The 18,607-nt window shown below is 44.7% G+C and overlaps 1 protein-coding gene across 1 annotated transcript in view; it reads right to left on the reverse strand.

Annotated features, from left to right (window-relative positions):
• Window positions 1–18,607, reverse strand: part of ABTB3 (ankyrin repeat and BTB domain containing 3) — a 346,709-nt gene that overhangs the window by 11,574 nt on the left and 316,528 nt on the right. Inside the window, exons 12-16 of the mRNA XM_088478919.1 lie at window positions 13,359–13,464; window positions 12,203–12,305; window positions 10,285–10,366; window positions 3,756–3,824; window positions 3,367–3,480 (exon numbers count right to left, since the gene is read on the reverse strand). Of these exons, the coding sequence (XP_088335045.1) occupies window positions 3,367–3,480; window positions 3,756–3,824; window positions 10,285–10,366; window positions 12,203–12,305; window positions 13,359–13,464 (474 nt within the window). The remainder of the gene's footprint in view (window positions 1–3,366; window positions 3,481–3,755; window positions 3,825–10,284; window positions 10,367–12,202; window positions 12,306–13,358; window positions 13,465–18,607) is intronic.

Genomic DNA, 18,607 nt, shown 5'->3' on the forward strand with positions numbered 1-18,607 from the left:
GCCCCTAATACAATGCCCACGGTAGTAGTGCCCCTTATACAATGCCCACAGCAGTGGTGCCCCTTACACAATGGCCCAACAAGTGGTGCCCCCATATAGTGCCCTAATTAGTAGTGCCCGCAGTGGTAATGCTGCCATTGGTAATCCCCACAGTGTTAAGGCCCCCAGTAGTAGTGCCCCCATTGGTAATGCCCCCAATAGTAGTGCCCATAGTAGTAATGCCTCTATAATAGTGCCCACAGTTGTAATGCCCACATTAGTAGTGCCCACAGTAGTAATGCCTCTATAATAGTGCCCACAGTTGTAATGCCCACATTAGTAGTGCCCCCAGTAATGCCCCCTATAGTAGTGCCCACAGTAAGAATGCCCCCTATAGTAGTGCCCAAAGTAGTAATGCCCCCTATATTAATGCCCACATTAGTAGTGTCCACTGTAGTAATGCCCCCTATTGTAGTGCCTTCAGTAGTAATGCCCCCTATATGAATGCCCCCATAAGTAGTGTCCACTGTAGTAATGCCCCCTATTGTAGTGCTTCCAGTAGCATATATTAATGCCCCCATTTGTAGTGGCCACTGTTGTATTGCCCCTAGTAGTAATGCCCCCATATATTTTTTTTCTCCCTATCCTATTAATTCGGACAAATTAATAGGATAGTTTGCCCGTTAACACATAGGAGCCGCGACAAGCTCGCGGCCTTATGTGTTCTCGCCTTTTTTTGGGCGGAAAAACTGGATTTATCGTGGATTATTTTTCGGGAGAAAACCCCAGATAAATTCCGTCGTCAGGCTGACTAATAGGCTAATTGGATAGCCCCGAGTAAGCTAATTAGCCGCAGTAATTTATCGCGGCTAATTGGATATGGCCCTAAGGACCTCATTCAGAGTCGGTCGTTGCGGCCGCACGGTCATACGCCACCGATGTTCGCTAAACTGCGCATGCGTAAAGTTCGCAAGGCACGTGCGCAAACTAGCTGCTACGATCAGAAATTTCTCTCTCCTTGAACACAGCCAGGTCGGTAGTTTGAGTGACAGGATGAGGCGTTTGTGGGTGGTAACAGGGGAAGGTGCTTGAAAACGGGGGAGTGGAGATCCGAACACAGGCGTGCCTAATTATGCGAACGGCGTTTTATGGGAGTGCATAATTAACAAAGTAGTTTCATGGCACACGTGACATGGGTGGTTTGTACACTGACCTGATCGTATTGCTTAAGATAGGGTATGGTCAACCTTAAGCTCTACGACCAGTTCCGATGGTTACCGATGGTCTCGATTAATCCTTATATGGCCGGAGATGACGTGTAATGCGTACGAGAAGGGGGCGTATTTTTTGTCTTACGGCCGCATCCTCCCCTTGGTCGACCAGCTAACGATCCGATCCTAAGGACGCAACTTGCGAGTGCATCATTTGCATATCCGGCCCCTTTTCCCTTACGACCGTGCGGCCGCAACGACCGACTCTGAATGAGGTCCTAAGTCCTCAAAAGCTTTATGCATATAGAAGGCAAAATGGTAAATTATCCATATCAGCGATGTAATGTATATATCACAAGGAAACAGAATATCACACAGATATGACTAGTGTTATGTAGAGATCATTTCCACAGTGCAAATAATAGTATAGAATAAATGAAATAGCTCTCTCTCTCTATATACAGTCAGGTCCATAAATATTGGGACATTGACAGAATTTTCAGATTTTGGCCTCTATTCACCACCACAATGGTTTTGAAATGAAACAAACAAGATGTGCTTTAACTGCAGACTTTCAGATTTAATTTGAGTGTAATTACATCCAAATCGGGTGAACGGTGTAGGAATGACAACAGTTTCAATACGTGCCTCCCACTTTTTAAGGGGCCAAAAGTAATGGGACTATCAACTCAAAAGCTATTTCATGGACAGGTGTGGGCTATTCCCTCGTTATTTCATTATCAATTAAGCAGGTAAAAGGTCTGGAGTTGATTCTAGGTGTGACATTTGCATTTGGAATCAGTTGCTGTCAACTCTCAATATGAGATCCAAAGAGCTGACACTATCAGTGAAGCAAGCCATCATTAGGCTGAAAAATGAAAACAAACCCACCAGAGAGATTGCAAAAACATTAGGTGTGGCCAAATCAACTGTTTGGAACATTCTTAAAAAGAAAGAACGCACCGGAACAAAAAACAACACCAAAAGACCCGGAAGACCACGGAAAACAACTGTGGTGGATGACAAAATAATTATTAACCTGGTGAAGAAAAACCCCTTCACAACAGTTGGCCAAATCAAGAACACTCTCCAGGAGGTAGATGTATATGTGTCAAAGTCAACAATCAAAAGAAGACTTCACAAGAGTGAATATAGAGGGTTCACCACAAGATGCAAACCATTGGTGAGCCACAAAAACAGGAAGACCAGATTAGAGTTTGCCAAACAACATCTAAAAAAGCCATTACAGTTCTGGAACAACATCCTATTGACAGATGAGACAAAGATCAACTTGTACCAGAGTGATGGGAAGAGAAGAGAAGGAAAGGAACTGCTCATGATCCAAAACATACCACCTCATCAGTGAAGCATGGTGGTGGTAGTGTCATGGCGTGGGCATGTATGGCTGCCAATGGAACTGGTTCCCTTGTATTTATTGATGATGTGACTGCTGACAAAAGCAGCAGAATGAATTCTGAAGTGTTTTGGGCAATATTATGTGCTCATATTCAGTCAAATGCTTCAGAACTCATTGGGCAGTGCTTCACAGTGCAGATGGACAAAGACCCGAAGCATACTGCAAAAGCAACCAAAGAGTTTTTTAAGGCTAAAAAGTGGAATGTTATGCAATGGCCAAGTCAATCCCCTGACCTGAATCCGATTGAGCATGCATTTCACTTGATGAAGACAAAACTGAAGGGAAAATGCCCCAAGAACAAGCAGGACCTGAAGACATTTGCAGTAGAGGCCTGGCAGAGCATCAACAGGGATGAAACTCAGCATCTGGTGATGTCTATGCGTTCCAGGCTTCAGGCTGTAATTGCCTGCAAAGGATTTGCAACAAAGCATTAAAAAGTGAAAGTTAGATTTAGGACTGTTTAGTTTTTCCCGTTACTTTTGGCCCCTTAAAAAGTGGGAGGCACATATAGAAACCGTTGTAATTCCTACACCGTTCACCTGATTTGGATGTAATAACCCTCAAATTAAATCTGAAAGTCTGCAGTTAAAGCACATCTTGTTTGTTTAATTGCAAAGCCATTGTGGTGGTGAATAGAGAACAAAATATGAAAATTCTGTCAATGTCCCAATATTTATGGACCTGACTGTATAACAGTATATATATTTTTTAACAACACTTTTCAGAATCAATGTGTACTCCAGAGTATCATAAGATCACCTTGGCATGGTTATAAATGTCCACGCAGTTTTCTGTATTAATGCTCTTCGCACAGATGATTTCACAGTGGCGTTGCAAAGCTTCCAGGTGAAAAAACTTACTGGCAGACAACAGCTGCAAAGAAAGAAATTGTGAGTATACTACATTCACGATCACAGCGGCATACTGTATTACCCGCATTAATAATAATGTAATCTAAAGCACAGAACTGATAATAAATATTCTAAATACACTTTCAGTACTGGATTATCCAATCTTAAGAAATTGGCATACGAGTAACGTATCTGCCTCGTCCGCAGCAAACAGTAAATGGATTCTTTTCTAAACATCTGCGGCTGGTTAAGCCAGAGCATCTAATTTACTGAAGACTTCCGCAATCTGCATCTTACCTCCATGATTTCATTATTTTTAATGAGAAGTGATTCTGTTCCTCCACAGTATAGGTACTGCATGACCAGCTAGAAAGGAAAGAAGAAAGTGATATGCATTGTAAATAAAGCAGACATTTTGGAGAAGTCCTGGCTAATGGACCTTGGTAAGATACCTATAATTAATTATGTCAATAGAAACCATGCAATACATTGAGTTTGAGGGACATAAAAGTAAGGGTGCAGTAGGTATTACCGCCGGCCGATGGGTGAAAATCCTGATCGTCCCTAGGGTAAGTATCGATAACCTAATTCTACCCCCTAACCCTAGCCTCCCTTAGGGGTGCCTAACCCTAACCTCCCCCCCAAGTGTCTAACCATAATCCCCCCTCTAAGTGCCTAAACATAACCCCCCCTTCCACGCTGCTTAAACCTAAGTCCCCCGGGGGGGTGCCTAACCCTAACCTCCCCACGGGGTGCCTAACCCTAACCCCCCTTCCCCTAGCCTAAACCCTCCCGGGGGGGGGTGCCTATCCCTAAGTCCCCCCGGGAGCCCCAAACCTAACCCTCCCCCCCGCGGTGTCCGCGCCCGGCTTACCTTCGTTTGGTATGCCGGGCGTCGGTCTTCCGGCATCTGGTTAATGACAGGCGTCGAGTTTTTCAACGTCTGTCATTAGTACCACGCCGGGATTAGAAAGTTTGGAAGCCGGCGGTCAGCATTTTGACAGTCGGCTTCCAAACTGCATCCCTAAAAGTAGATATATTATTATTATTATTATTATTATCGTTTATTTATATGGCGCCACAAGTGTTTCACAGCGCTTTACAAGGTACATAACCAAAAACTGACATACAGTAAAATACAATACAATGAAGGACAAGAACATGGATAATATACATTGATACATAGGTGGCCATAACACCCAATTAAGCAACAAAGCATAGGCACCAGGTGTTAGGTGTTCTAGTGGTGAGTAAGAAGTAGATGAACATTAAGTAAGGAGAAGCACAAGATGGTAGAGGGTCCTGCTCACAAGAGCTTACATTCTCAAGGGGAGGGGCAGACAGACGGGCATGATACAGATGGGGAAGACAGGGAGGAGGGAGCATGTAGTAGCAAGTTAGGATGAAAGCTGGAAAGCATTGATGAAGTAGTGGGTCTTGAGAGCCCGTCTGAAGAATTGTAGAGAGGTGGAGAGTCTGATGGGGAGAGGGAGAGAGTTCCAAAGATGGGGAGCAGCACGGGCAAAGTCTTGGAGTCGGGAGTGGGAGGAAGTAATCAGTTGGCATGAGAGGCAGCATGCATTTGTTGAACGAACAGGGCGGACAGGAGAGTGAAGGGAGATGAGGTCAGAGATGTAAATAGGAGAGGAGTGTGTGAGGGCTTTGTAAGAGAATATGAGAACCTTGAATTGGGTTCTGAAGGGGAAGGGGAGCCAGTGGAGGGCTTGTAAGCGAGGGGAGGCAGATGAAGAGCGTTTGGAGAGAAAGATGAGTCGAGCAGCAGCAATGAGGACAGACTGGAGCGGAGAGAGATGAGAGTTGGGGTGGCCAGATAGGAGAAGGTTACAGTAATCCAATGTGGAGATGACCAGTGAGTGTATTAAGTTCTTAGTAGCATCCTGGGTGAGAAAGGGTCTGATCCTGGAAATATTTTTAAGATGGAAATGACAGGACTGTGTGAGGTTATGGATATGTGGTTTGAAGGAGAGGGAGGAGTCCAGGATAACTCCAAGACAGCGCACTTTGGGGCTAGAGGAGATAGTTGTGCCATCAACTGATAAAGAAATAGTGGGAGGTGAGGTTATGTGGGAGGGTGGGAAGATGATCATCTCAGTCTTAGACATATTAACTTTAAGAAATCGCTGGGACATCCAGGAAGATATAGCAGAAAGACAGTTGGAGATACGAGTGAGGAGAGAGGGAGAGATGTCAGGGGAGGAAAGGTAGATCTGAGAGTCATCAGCATAGAGATGATAATGGAGGTCAAAAGAGCTGAGGAGTTCACCTAGAGAGGATGTATAGAGGGAGAAAAGGAGTGGACCAAGAACAGAACCTTGGGGAACACCTACTGTGAGAGGATGTGGGGGGGGGAGATAAGCCATGAGAGGAGACAGAGAAGGATCGGTCAGAGAGGTAGGAGGATAGCCAGGAGAGGGCAGTGTCACGTAGACCAAGGGAGTGAAGGATTTGCAGCAGGAGAGGGTGGTCCACATTGTCAAAAGCAGCAGAAAGGTCAAGGAGAATGAGTAGAGAGTAGTCGCCTTTGGATTTGGTAGCAAGGAGGTCGTTGCTGACTTTAGTGAGGGCAGTTTCTGTGGAGTGGAGGGAACGGAAGCCAGACTGAAAAGGGTCAAGGAGGGAGTGAGAGGAAAGAAAGGTGGTAAGGCAGTTGTAAACAATACGCTCAAGGAGTTTGGATGCAAAAGGGAGGAGAGAGATGGGTCGGTAGTTGGCGAGAGTGTTAGGATCAAGGCTAAGTTTTTTAAGAATGGGGGAGACAAGGGCATGTTTGAATGCAGAAGGGACAGTGCAAGATGAGAGGGAGAGATTGATGAGGTGGGCAAGATGGGAACAGGCACAGGGAGAGAGGTAGCGGAGGAGAAGGTATAGATCACCATTAAAGGGATTTTCCACTTTCAGTAAACATTGGTACATTTTTTTTCTCTTCTGGCCCCTTGTACAGTATATTATTGTGACTGTCTGTCTGTCTGGCTAATGGAACCCATACATTTGCGACTAATTTCTGCAATTCCCTGTTCTGTTAACGGCGGAGTCAGGTATTCGGAGATACTAAACATGTTGGAAAATCTCAACTCCCTGATCCCGACCCGAAAATGGTTGGAATCAGCGAGTCTGGGATTTTTTTACAAGAATGTCCCCAGTCCGCAGACAGAATGCCAATCATCGATAGCTGTCGATCTGCGAATCAGCAAAATGCGTAATCGGGGCCGTAGATGTATGGGCCTCAGGCAGGCGGAATTGCATACAATTCTGAATTAGGCCCATTATGAATGCACAGCCGTACTTTGTATGTACACAGTTAGTGGAATTGTAACTGATAAGAGTCCTTATTACTGGTCTATACTCTGCACACATACAGACAATGGGACAGACTCTATACAGATTGTGGCCGGGATATATAAATTGCTGCAGTCTTTCTATGTGTTGAATAAACTGTCAAGAAGAAAGGTCTGGTGATAAGGATTCTGCATGGGGCTTTATTAATGCTTCCCTTCATTGGGGATAGTCTGAGTATTGCATAATATATAATTTATGCCATCTGCATTGACTATGCGGTTCTATTAATATGATGTGCATAATTCATAAACCACTGTAACCTGGTATGTCAAATTAAGTTAAAGTAAATCCTACATTAAAAATGTCAGGATCATGCCTACATAATGGCACCCTGGCAGACAGAGATTACCGCAATGTAGCTGGTGTTATTATAGTACCTTCATACATATTATTTCATGTATTGATTGCATCTGGCACTTTCTATGTGGAGGATGCACTATGGACTCTTTGTTTTTTTCCACCTATGCCTAATTGTTATACCTCCTCTCCGAGATATCCCGTAAGAGTGTTGCAATGTTGGAAGTGCGGGGATATGGTGGTTGTGGCAAAGCAATTTGGGTCACGGCAGCCCCTCCCCACTGTACAATGTTGTGATTCAGACTTAGGTAAGTGAGCGAATTATCTCCCGGGATTTACTGATAAAGCCCTGAAGCTCAGGAGTCTCTTATGCTGGGTACACACTACACAATGTGTCCCAGGGCGATATGTCATAAGGGGCGCTACCACTACTGGGGGCACTGCATAAGGGGCGTTACCACTACTGGGGACACTGCATAAGGGGCGCTACCACTACTGGGGACACTGCATAAGGGGCGCTACCACTACTGGGGACACTGCATAAGGGGCGCTACCACTACTGGGGACACTGCGTAAGGGGCGCTACCACTACTGGGGACACTGCGTAATGGGCGCTACCACTACTGGGGACACTGCATAAGAGGCGCTGCCACTACTGGGGACACTGCATAAGGGGCGCTACCACTACTGGGGACACTGCATAAGGGGCGCTACCACTACTGGGGACACTGCGTAAGGGGCGCTACCACTACTGGGGACACTGCGTAATGGGCGCTACCACTACTGGGGACACTGCATAAGAGGCGCTGCCACTACTGGGGACACTGCATAAGGGGCGCTACCACTACTGGGGACACTGCATAAGGGGCACTACCACTACTGGGGACACTGCATAAGGGGCCCTACCACTACTGGGGACACTGCATAAGGGGCGCTACCACTACTGGGGACACTGCATAAGGCGCGCTACCACTACTGGGGACACTGCATAAGAGGCACTACCACTACTGGGGGCACTGCATAAGGGGCGCTACCACTACTGGGGACATTGCATAAGGGGCGCTACCACTACTGGGGGCATTGCATAAGGGGCGCTACCACTACTGCGGAACCTGCTGAAGGGGCACTAACACTACTGGGGGCACTGCATAAGGGGTGCTACCACTACTGGGGACATTGCATAAGGGGCGCTACCACTACTGGGGATACTGCTTAAGGGGCACTACCACTACTGGGGGCATTGCATAAGGGGCACTACCACTACTGGGGGCATTGCATAAGGGGCACCACTGCTGTGGGCATTATGTGTAAGGAGCACTACTGCTGTGGGCATTGTAATATAAGGAACATTACTAACTGTGGCCATTGTGTATCAGGGGCACAAATGTGGGCATTGTGTAAAACGGGCACTGCTGTGTGTCATACATGAATCAGGGGGGAATCAAGATTGTGCTACTGAGTGGCGTATAGCTTAGTGGCCCACACTGTCTTAAAGGTTGAAGACCCCTGCTCTACAGCAATGACAAATACACCCCAGTAAAAGAAGACTGTTCAGCCTTTTAATGATTTTCCATTGCAGATCTGTTGAAAAGTAAATTCTAAGTATTTCAGCGCCCTGCTATCACAACCAGCTATATAGCCATCCCCAGATGTAAAGTGGTGCTGCTGTTATCTCTTAGATTGTGATCTTATTTGGGCAGGCCCAGCTGCACATTCTGTTTCATGTAACTGTATGTTATTTATCAGTATCATGATATCTTTATAAATAAATGATGATAATAATAATAATAATAATTATTGTAATATTGGACAAAAATAAAAGGTCAGTTATGTCTACTGTGGCATGCCTGTTCCTGTATATCAATTATCTAATCTGTCATCTGTGCAAAGTGTTTGTGTTACCTAGGAGACTTGCAAGGCAATCATAAAAGCACAAAGTGTTCTGAAAGATAAATACAGTGACTGTTTGAAAAGTCTGATCTTTGCAAGACATAGAAAAGAGGATATGTCATCTCCAAGCACTACTGAAGCCAGCCAATACACTGGTTTTAGGCATCGTGACCCGGGTCATGCCGTTTACAGGGACCCTTTTCCAATGAGCCACGACCCAGATAGACCCGGCAAATAACCCGGGTTATTGCGGCAGAGGAAAAGGGGTATAGGTGTAAACACCTCAGCTACAGTATTCCATATCGTTTAGTGGTACACAGCTTTTTCTATCTTTTCATTTCTCAGCAAGATCTTAGCCTATAGGTAAAAACCAGTATGGAGGGTTCCACTCAGCAGCAATACAGCTCTGTAGGGTGGAACCCTCACTACATTAGGTCTTTAATCACATTACGGAGTTTAGAATCCTGTATATTAAAGGATAATGACAATTCATCTGTAATAAAAACTATTCATAAAGCAGTGTTCATGTTCTGTGGCCTGATCCAGCACTTAATGGCATGCAGCCTCTTACTTCACTAGTAATATCTCTGACGCTTAAACTGGTATCAGTACATTCTAGTGAATTGGTAGTCTGCAGTCTCACTTTTCTGTCTCCAGCAACAAAGCTTACTAGTATACTGATGTGCCCACATACACATATTCTCCAATTGGTCCCCTGGGCACTGGCGCTGGCAATGCATGCAGGTGGTGTGTACGGCTCAGACACTAATCTGGGCAAAAGGGCAAAAGTCTGAGAACCAATATGAGTGGCCGCGCCATGTATCCTGCTACACAGCATTGTGCTTTATCAGCGACTTTATAGCAACTCCAATGCGACAAAAATACCAATCCAGGACACTATAAGCGACTTTAGATGCTGCTACAGTGCAACACACACACTAACTTCAAAACTAAGTACAAAAGTCGCGCCATGAGTCTCGCACCATATGTTATATGGTGTCGCATCTGTACATGAGTATTTAGCTGGTGATGCATACAGCAGCACCCCCAGGCAAGTCGCTCCCCCTTGCCCAATAATTTCCAAACATATAAACTTAATTCCTTGACTTGTCCCAGATCAGTTAATAAACATAACAGCCACATAAAAAAAATATAATATATAGAAATGTTGTCACAGTCAGGAAAATACTGCACAATGTATTTATCTTCATGGTTTGGTGGTCCTCTTATTCAGAGTGTATTATAATTTTACATGATTACAAGTTTTACACATTTACTGTACCTGAAAGATGTGATATTTCACATAATTGATCTCAATGCAGCTATTTTCTGCAGTAGGCTTGTTAGTAAGAAGAGATTTAAACCTTCAAAAAAACAAAACAAAACAATTTACAGTGTTTTAATTAGAAATTGCATAATAACCAAAAAGAAAGTAATGATAACAGACATGTAGTATGAATTGTACTATAGTGACTTCACAGGTTTTCTGTTACTTAGCGCATAGTCTGTTTTCATTTAAGCAGTTCAGTTAGTTACGTGGTTAGATAAGTTGCTGAACTTCCAAAAGTCCTTGCATTTACTCATTACTTTATTTTTAGTAGTTTTATTTTGCCGTTACATAGCAAGACCATCCAATAAGAAAGAGCTTTTCTGAGACCTGTTACACACAATCCGCCAAATTGCGAAACAGCTGTGTAAAGAGCTCTGATTGGATGAACGTCCAGGTAGCCACTCAGCACTTAATCCTACTATCATTACCAGACAGAGCTGAAGGGCCCATATATCTGTGATGGATTGAGACAATTCCCAGGTCCCCAGATGCCGCGGAGCATTGGTGAAATCCAACATGTTGGACTTCTCAAATTTGCAGATCCCGACCAAAATATAATTGGGATGAGCAAATTGCGGAATTTATCCAATTCCCTGACGGATCGTTGATCATGCATGGTCAGATTTGCAGATCGGCGGTTCCAGTCCGATTGGGGAATTGGCCAGTAGATGTAATTGAGTAACTGTCACCTGGTGATTTCAAAGTATTGAAAGAGATTTGAGGGGAGATGTATCAAGCATTGGAGAGAGATAAAGTGGAGAATTTGCCCAAAGCAACCAATCATCTTTGAACTGTCATGTATCTAGCACAGTCTATGACAGAGGTTCCCAAATGCGGTCCTCAAGTCTTCCCAACAGCTCAGGTTTTAGAGATTTCCATGGTTGAGCACAGGTGGTTAAATCAAATTGACTGAGATACTAATTAAGTCATCTGTGCTCAACCATGGATATCTCTAAAACCTGAGCTTTTGGGGAGCCTTGAGGACCGAGTTTGGGAACCTCTTGTCTATGAAATGACAGCCAGATGCTGATTGGCTGCTTTGGGTAACTTTTATATTTCTCCAAGGTTTGAAACATCTCCCCCTAGATGATGTTGCAGGATTAATCGTGATGGTTACTTAATTATCAATACTTGTCGCTATAGTCCCCCATAGTACGTGTTGTTGATTACTCTGATTGAATTGTAAAGCACAGCAGAATATGCTGGTGCTACAGTATATAAATAAATGTTACTCCCTGTCTCTAATCGGCAATTATACCCTACAAGTAGCCCCCTTTAGTGCTTGCCATTCGTTCTGTCACAGTATGGAGAATAGTCACTGACTATGGTGTTATAAAACACAAATGCTGCTCTAATATGTGTATTAGCTTCTGTATATAATATCTGTATTAATGGTGAGTTCTGATGTCATCACAGTGTTTAGAAGAACCTGTGTATTATAAGCGATAATGTATCCCGTTACTGTAAACTATTATGGATATTTTAAATCGCGTCGGACAAAAGCAATCAGCAACCTCATACCTTTGGTCACTCAACTGCCCAGTGACTGACAGGAGAGAATTAATCAATTAATATCAATGGCCGCAGAGTTCCGAAGAAACAGTCGGGACATCGACATCTCGCAGCCACCAATATGGCAGATTTTTATTCGCACCCTATGAAAGGTGCGCAGGAAGATCTGCAATGTTGCGGTACCATAATGCTCGACGATAAGCGCAGCTGGACATCCCGAATAACTGGGGACTTCAATTCCGGCAAAATATCCTTATAGTTTACAATATCCAATACATTAATGGAATAATATTTTGGAAGTCCTTATATTTCAAAAAGCGTTGGACATGCTTTATCAATGGTAAGGATGGATGCGTACCTTGGCGACGCTGTGAATAACAACACTTTGTGTGCATAAAAGGGTCGTCCTTCAACAATAAAGGTGACATCTGACATTTCTTTATTGTTCAGAAAATGCGGATCTGCCAAGAAACAAGACATATTATTCTACATTTGCACTTCTAACAGATGTTTAAGGCCTAATTGGGAGTTGAACACACACCCGCTTGTGCAGTGTGGTCGCACTAAAGGTCTAGTTATTATTTATCTCTCTCCAGCAGTGGTACTAAACATGATGCATGACGCATGACTGGGACGGAGAGCGCCCGCTTGCCAGACAAAAATGCTGTTATCTCCACACTGGGCACTTGTGAGCCTATAAGACTGCATATGCCCAGTAACACTTGAAGTCCGTGCTGTGCATGCGTTTGATGTGCCGGACGCGCATGCAAAGTTCTTCGTTTCGAAGATTTCAGGCACAGAAGACAAGGTAAGCCCTCATAATGCCATCCTGAGATGGCGTTATGTTTATTAGCAAAAACTGCAGTTGGATAAATGAACACTACAACGGAGCAACGGAGGGCTTGGGTGTTTCCTACACCGTCTGCTGTTCACGTGAGTGGTGCTGGAGACCACAGGTTACAGCAAAACTATAGACATTTGGTGCATATATATATTTTTTGCTGCCCTGTGGGTTTACTAGCAGACTACACTGCCACCTGTCTGCAAAGCAGAGAACTACAGAAAATAATCTGAAAGATCCTAATGTCTGCATGATATTCAGAGCAGCTTGTTCATGTTGTGGTCTCATTGGAACGTAGTGTGAGAAAACTCTCTACAGCGATACACCTTTAAATATGGTGATCATGATAAATGCTCATCAAGCCTGCAATATCCACCTGTATTTTGAAGCTACGTTTATCAGCGCCAGTTCTGGAGTGAGTTAGTAAATTAAAGGGCGCCTGCCATTGAGAGGAGTTTGACAGTGCAGCCAATCAGTATAATGAGATCTGCACTGCGCAGTGAATGTATCCCCCTGGTGTAGCTACTGTAGCATCACGCCATTGACTAATAATGAGCTGCAAGGGGCTGACAGTAGACAGTTCATTGGAGTCTGTGCAACTTTCCATTTCCGGCCTGCAGAAGTAAATGAATGAATAAAGCACAATTTACATGGCAATTTTGAGAACACTCACCCAGGCGAGACGTCTGTTTGCGTTTTATCTCCGTCAGCTTTGGGATGGGGTAAGGACCGTAGCACTGGCTGAATATTACAGTCAACTGCTGGCTGATGACTTCGTTCTGTAATAAAGACAAAACTCTTCCTGTTGTAGAAATATGTTTTAAGGTCTAGAGGTGTTTTAGGCTTCACTGTTGCTGTCTATGAAGGTTTAGACACTATACAGTGTTAAAGACAGCATAAAACATTATATGGAACTTTGTCATTTATGTGATTGATATTATGTTTAGAATTTATATATTGATTTATGATTGATATGATTGACATCTTATCAATAGTCTGCTGCTAAAAAAAAGGCTGAGCCCTTGTCCCCTTCCACATCATACAGATGTACCATAAGGTTTATCCATACATGCATTTTCCGTTGTACAGACATGCCCAGCTATATACTTGCTTGTAGCGCAGCGAATTGCGCCCTGCATCGCGTCTCCATAGGATTGAATGGTGACGCCCTCCCATGATCAGGGATGTGCCATAGCATTTCGTGGTGCATAACACGATGCGCGCGCACATTTGTGACGCGATCAGCTACAACATACCTGGGTGCATCTGTACCTTTTTTATGACATCAAAATAATTTTTCACTACCACCTAACTCATTAAGGGGGAGAAGTACTAAGGCTTGGAGAGTGATAAAGCGGAGAGAGGGAAATTACCAGCCAATCAGCTCCTAACTGTCATATTACAGGCTATTTTTAAAAAATGACAGCTAGGAGCTGATTGGTTGGTACTTTATCTCCATCCACTTTATCACTCTCCAAGGATAAGTACATCTGCCCCTATGTGTTATTTGATGGCCTGTCAGCAATTAACCGCTATGAAGATGACATGATACTGCAACAAGTCAGTACACAAGTGTCTCAGATTAGCTTGTATCAATCACACATTTTTCAAATACTGCTCTCTACCTGTGACCAGATTCAATTCACTTCTATGTTTTTTTTTGTTCCAAATGATTCTGCGAAAGTCATACAGTGGGCAAAATTTACTAAGTGGCGGGTTCTAAACCCTGGCGGTTTGGCGACGGTTTTGCTATACGCAGATTTACTAAGGCCAAAACCGCTGCAAAACTGCCGTCGAAAAACACATTTTAGAATAGAATAGAACAGAACAGGACTATGATTTAGAAACCGGTGCAAAACTGCCACCAAACCCATGGGGTTTAGAACCCGCCATCAAACCACCACCAAACGCCCGGGGTTTATATACCACCGTCAAACCGCCACCAAACCGCCGGGGTTTAGAACCCGCAGCTTAGTAAATTTTGCCCAGTATGTTTTTTGTGTGAAGTCACTTACAGGGGGACTGAAACAGAATTGAATTCTAGTCTATTTGCATGTTCTGACATCATGAACAGATGTGTCCTCATACACCTAGCGCCAATATGCCATAGGGTGCAAGACGCCAGTGTGACTGAGCAGCTCCGAAAGGTGTAGCATATTTTTCTTTAAATTTAGTGGCTTATTCTCGTACCAGACGCAGCAAAACACCCCTCACAGTGTACTAGAGACGCTGAGCTGTGACTTTAACTGCACAGAAATTAGTTTTAACCACGTACTGTACAAGTTGCAGATTAAGCACAACGGAACTCGGCATGAGAAAAAGCCGCAGACGCTGCATCATAGCGCTCTGTATACAGATTCAGACTCAGTCGCACACAGATGTACAAATTTAGCATCTCAAATTCATCAGTGTCATCGAGTAGTTCTGTCACTCCCAGTTGTTTTATTTTATGCAAATATGATGCACATTTTAAGCGAGGTAGACATTTGGCACAGCCGAATCGACCTGGGGCACCGAGAGGGGCTATTTGGTGCAACTGATGGCCCGATTCAGAGATATATGCTCGGATACGTTCAATAGCCAAACACCTGTCAGAATCTCGGTGCCAGCATCCCGACCACCGGAAACCCAAAGGTAAGTAGCGGGGTTAGGGTGAGGGTTAGGCACTAGGGAGAGTGTTAGGTCTAGGGTGCGGGGAGAGGGATGCTTAGGTTTAGGTACTAGGGGGGAGGTTAGGGTCAGGCCCCGAGAAGGGAGGGTTAGGGTAGGGAGAGGGGGAGGGTTAGGATACTGACTGACAGGTGTCAGTATCCTAACTCTGTAGGGATGCCAGTGTCGGGATTTTGAAAGCCGGGATCTCGAACGCTGACATCTCGTACCCATCCCATGTACGCTAACGTGGTGGTTAGCGTACATCTCCGATGGTGAGTGGTCTGCGCACGCACAGGTCAAATCCTGCGCATGTGCGATCTTGCCCGCAGACCCTAAAAGCCACAGCATGACTGACATACTGTGGCGCTTGGGGGATGGAGCGGGGGAATAGCTGGTCACCGTTCCCGGAAACGTGCCATCTGTTTTCCGGGAGGGACTAGCCTGGCCAAAGGAGCAACCATCGCGATATCCAGCATCAAACCAAGGTTACAGATAACGGTGTTCTGACCACAGAGTTTAGTACAACTCTGTATACGGGAGAATATACACATTTTGTACCACGCATACAATCCTAAAGCAACAATGTCTAGATAGACACCAGATGTTAGACAGTCAATAGGTCCACAGGGACAAAACGTTGACAGGGACAATATGTTGACACACTAAAGGTCGACATGTAAGAAGGTCGACAGGTGCAAATGGTCGCCATGGTCAAAAGGTTGACGCATGATTTTTCATTGTTACTAGGGTTAGGCACTTACCGGAGGGTTAGGCACTTACCCCAACGGTTAGGGATAGGCACTTACCGGAGGGTTACGGTTAGGCACTAGAAGGTACGGTTAGGGTCAGGCACCTACGCTGACTGTTAGGGTTAGGCACCAAGGGGAGGGTTAGAGTGAAGATTAGGGCTAAAAAACATATTAAAAATATGTCGACCTGTTGACCCTGTCGACCTTATATGTCGACATTTAGTGTGTCGACCCTTTGTCCCTGTCGACCTATTGACTGTCTAACATACGGTGTTTATCTAAACACTGTCAACCTTTTTAATGTCTATCTCAGTGGTTCCCAAACGGTGCGTCATGGCACCCTGGGGTGCCTCGGGACATTTGCAGGGGTGCCTCAAGTTCGTGGTTCAGCACCAAATCAAATTTTTTATGGTCAAAGTAATGTAAATATGTGTAATATGTGGACAAACAGAAGCGCAAACCTGGCCACACCACATAACTGAGCATATGGATGACAGGAGCACAATTTACTTCCCTTTACTACTTTACTACATTTCTGAATTTCACAATAACAAACTTTTGGCTAAGGGGTGCCATGAAAACAATGCTGATACTCTAGGGCGCCGTGGTTCAATACAGTTTGGGAACCACTGGTCTATCTTTTAACCCACACCCGTGATGAAGCCAGTGATGTTTGTCCCCTTTAACTCCCATTGCAATTTACATTTTTTGGCGTCAGCCTCCTTTCTCTTCTCCTTTGTGTTATTTACAATGGAAGGAAACTTTTTCTTTTTTTCTCTTTCTATAATTTCAAACTCACTAAAGTAATAAAATTGTTCAACCACTGTCAGCCTCTCATATGCTTAAAGTCCCTTTCCGGCTCTCCAGTGTAATTCTCATTGTCAGCTATAGTAAAACTGATTAAATTTCACTCCAGAGTACCGCTATTCGCTACCACTGTAGCTGCCGTAATTACAAACAAGCAGCATCTTGGTGAGGCACTAGGTTGGTACATCGGTGCTAAGAGGCTGCACTACAAAGCCTGTTTCCTTTAAAGTAGATGAAGGCTTTTTCTCAGTAGACCAGAATGAAATGAAGGAAAGTATAAAAGGCCCCACCAGACTAAACACTGGGATAACTGCCAAGGATAAAGTTGGAAATTGCATCTAAAACCACAGCTGTGATGTGAACTCTGGGAAACCCTGGGCGAGACGGAAAGTTACTTCCCTGGAGGCCACTAATGAAACGATTGCAGGAATGACGATATACCAGCTACACAAGATCATGATCAGTGGCGTGGATATTATGCACATAAGTGAAATGAATCCGGTCTGCCTACCTAGCTCATGCAACATATGTGCAAGGCAGGATCCATTAATGAGCTCTGCAAGTGTTATTATTACTGCACCTACTGTATCTCCAACAGTGACCGCCATTAGCATTTGCCTGCAAATAGCAATAAATTGCTATATTGTTATATCTGTCTCCGCTACTGCCAACTTCAAAAATATTTATACACTGATCCATTTTCACAAGGTATGAGTCATGTCGCCTGGCACGCCCACACAGCATTCATTGGGTAAACCGTGCTACGCCCACACAGCATTCATTGGGTAAGCCATGCTACGCCCACACAGCATTTATTGGGTAAGCCATGCTACGCCCACACAGCATTCATCGGGTAAGCCATGCTGCGCCCACACAGCATTCATCGGGTAAGCCATGCTGCGCCCACACAGCATTTATTGGGTAAGCCATGCTACGCCCACACAGCATTTATTGGGTAAGCCGTGCTACGCCCACACAGCATTCATTGGGTAAGCCGTGCTATGCCCACACAGCATTCATTGGGTAAGCCGTGCTACGCCCACACAGCATTTATTGGGTAAGCCATGCTACGCCCACACAGCATTTATTGGGTAAGCCGTGCTACGCCCACACAGCATTCATTGGGTAAGCCGTGCTATGCCCACACAGCATTCATTGGGTAAGCCATGCTATGTACAGTATGGATCATGTTACCAAGAGAAGGTATACAGTACTTAGGACACTGGGCCTGATTCAGAGAAGGACGCAATGCCGATATTTATGCAGAACGAGCGATTGTTTGCTAGTGCGCATGCAGGAACGCCACACTGCACGCACGGACGCACGCACGCAGCGATTGTTTTGAGACTACGTTTGTGCAGAGCAATCATTTGCAAAGTGAGTGACAGGCAGTCAGCGTTTGGGGGTGGTAACTGGGGGGTGGTTAGAAGAACGCAGAGGTGTCTGGCCGTTAGCATGGGTGTGCATAAATTAGTCATTGCGATCTCCTGAGCAGTATGAGAGCTCTCAGCGTGTCAGGAGAGCTGCAGTATTTCCGTCTGGTCACACCAGCCTGACTGCCTCCTGTGCGTCCATGTTACCGACGTTTACACTGTTGCACATCGTCGTACAGATATGAGAAGGCAGTGGTGAGCGTCCCTATGCTCGGCTGTGCTTTGGAAGGCATGAGCATAGTTTAACAACTGCGATCCGTGAAAGAATGTAGTTGCGATTG

This window comes from Taudactylus pleione, unplaced genomic scaffold (assembly GCF_031769625.1).
Source record: "Taudactylus pleione unplaced genomic scaffold, aTauple2 ptg000225l, whole genome shotgun sequence".
Lineage (NCBI taxonomy): Eukaryota > Metazoa > Chordata > Amphibia > Anura > Myobatrachidae > Taudactylus > Taudactylus pleione.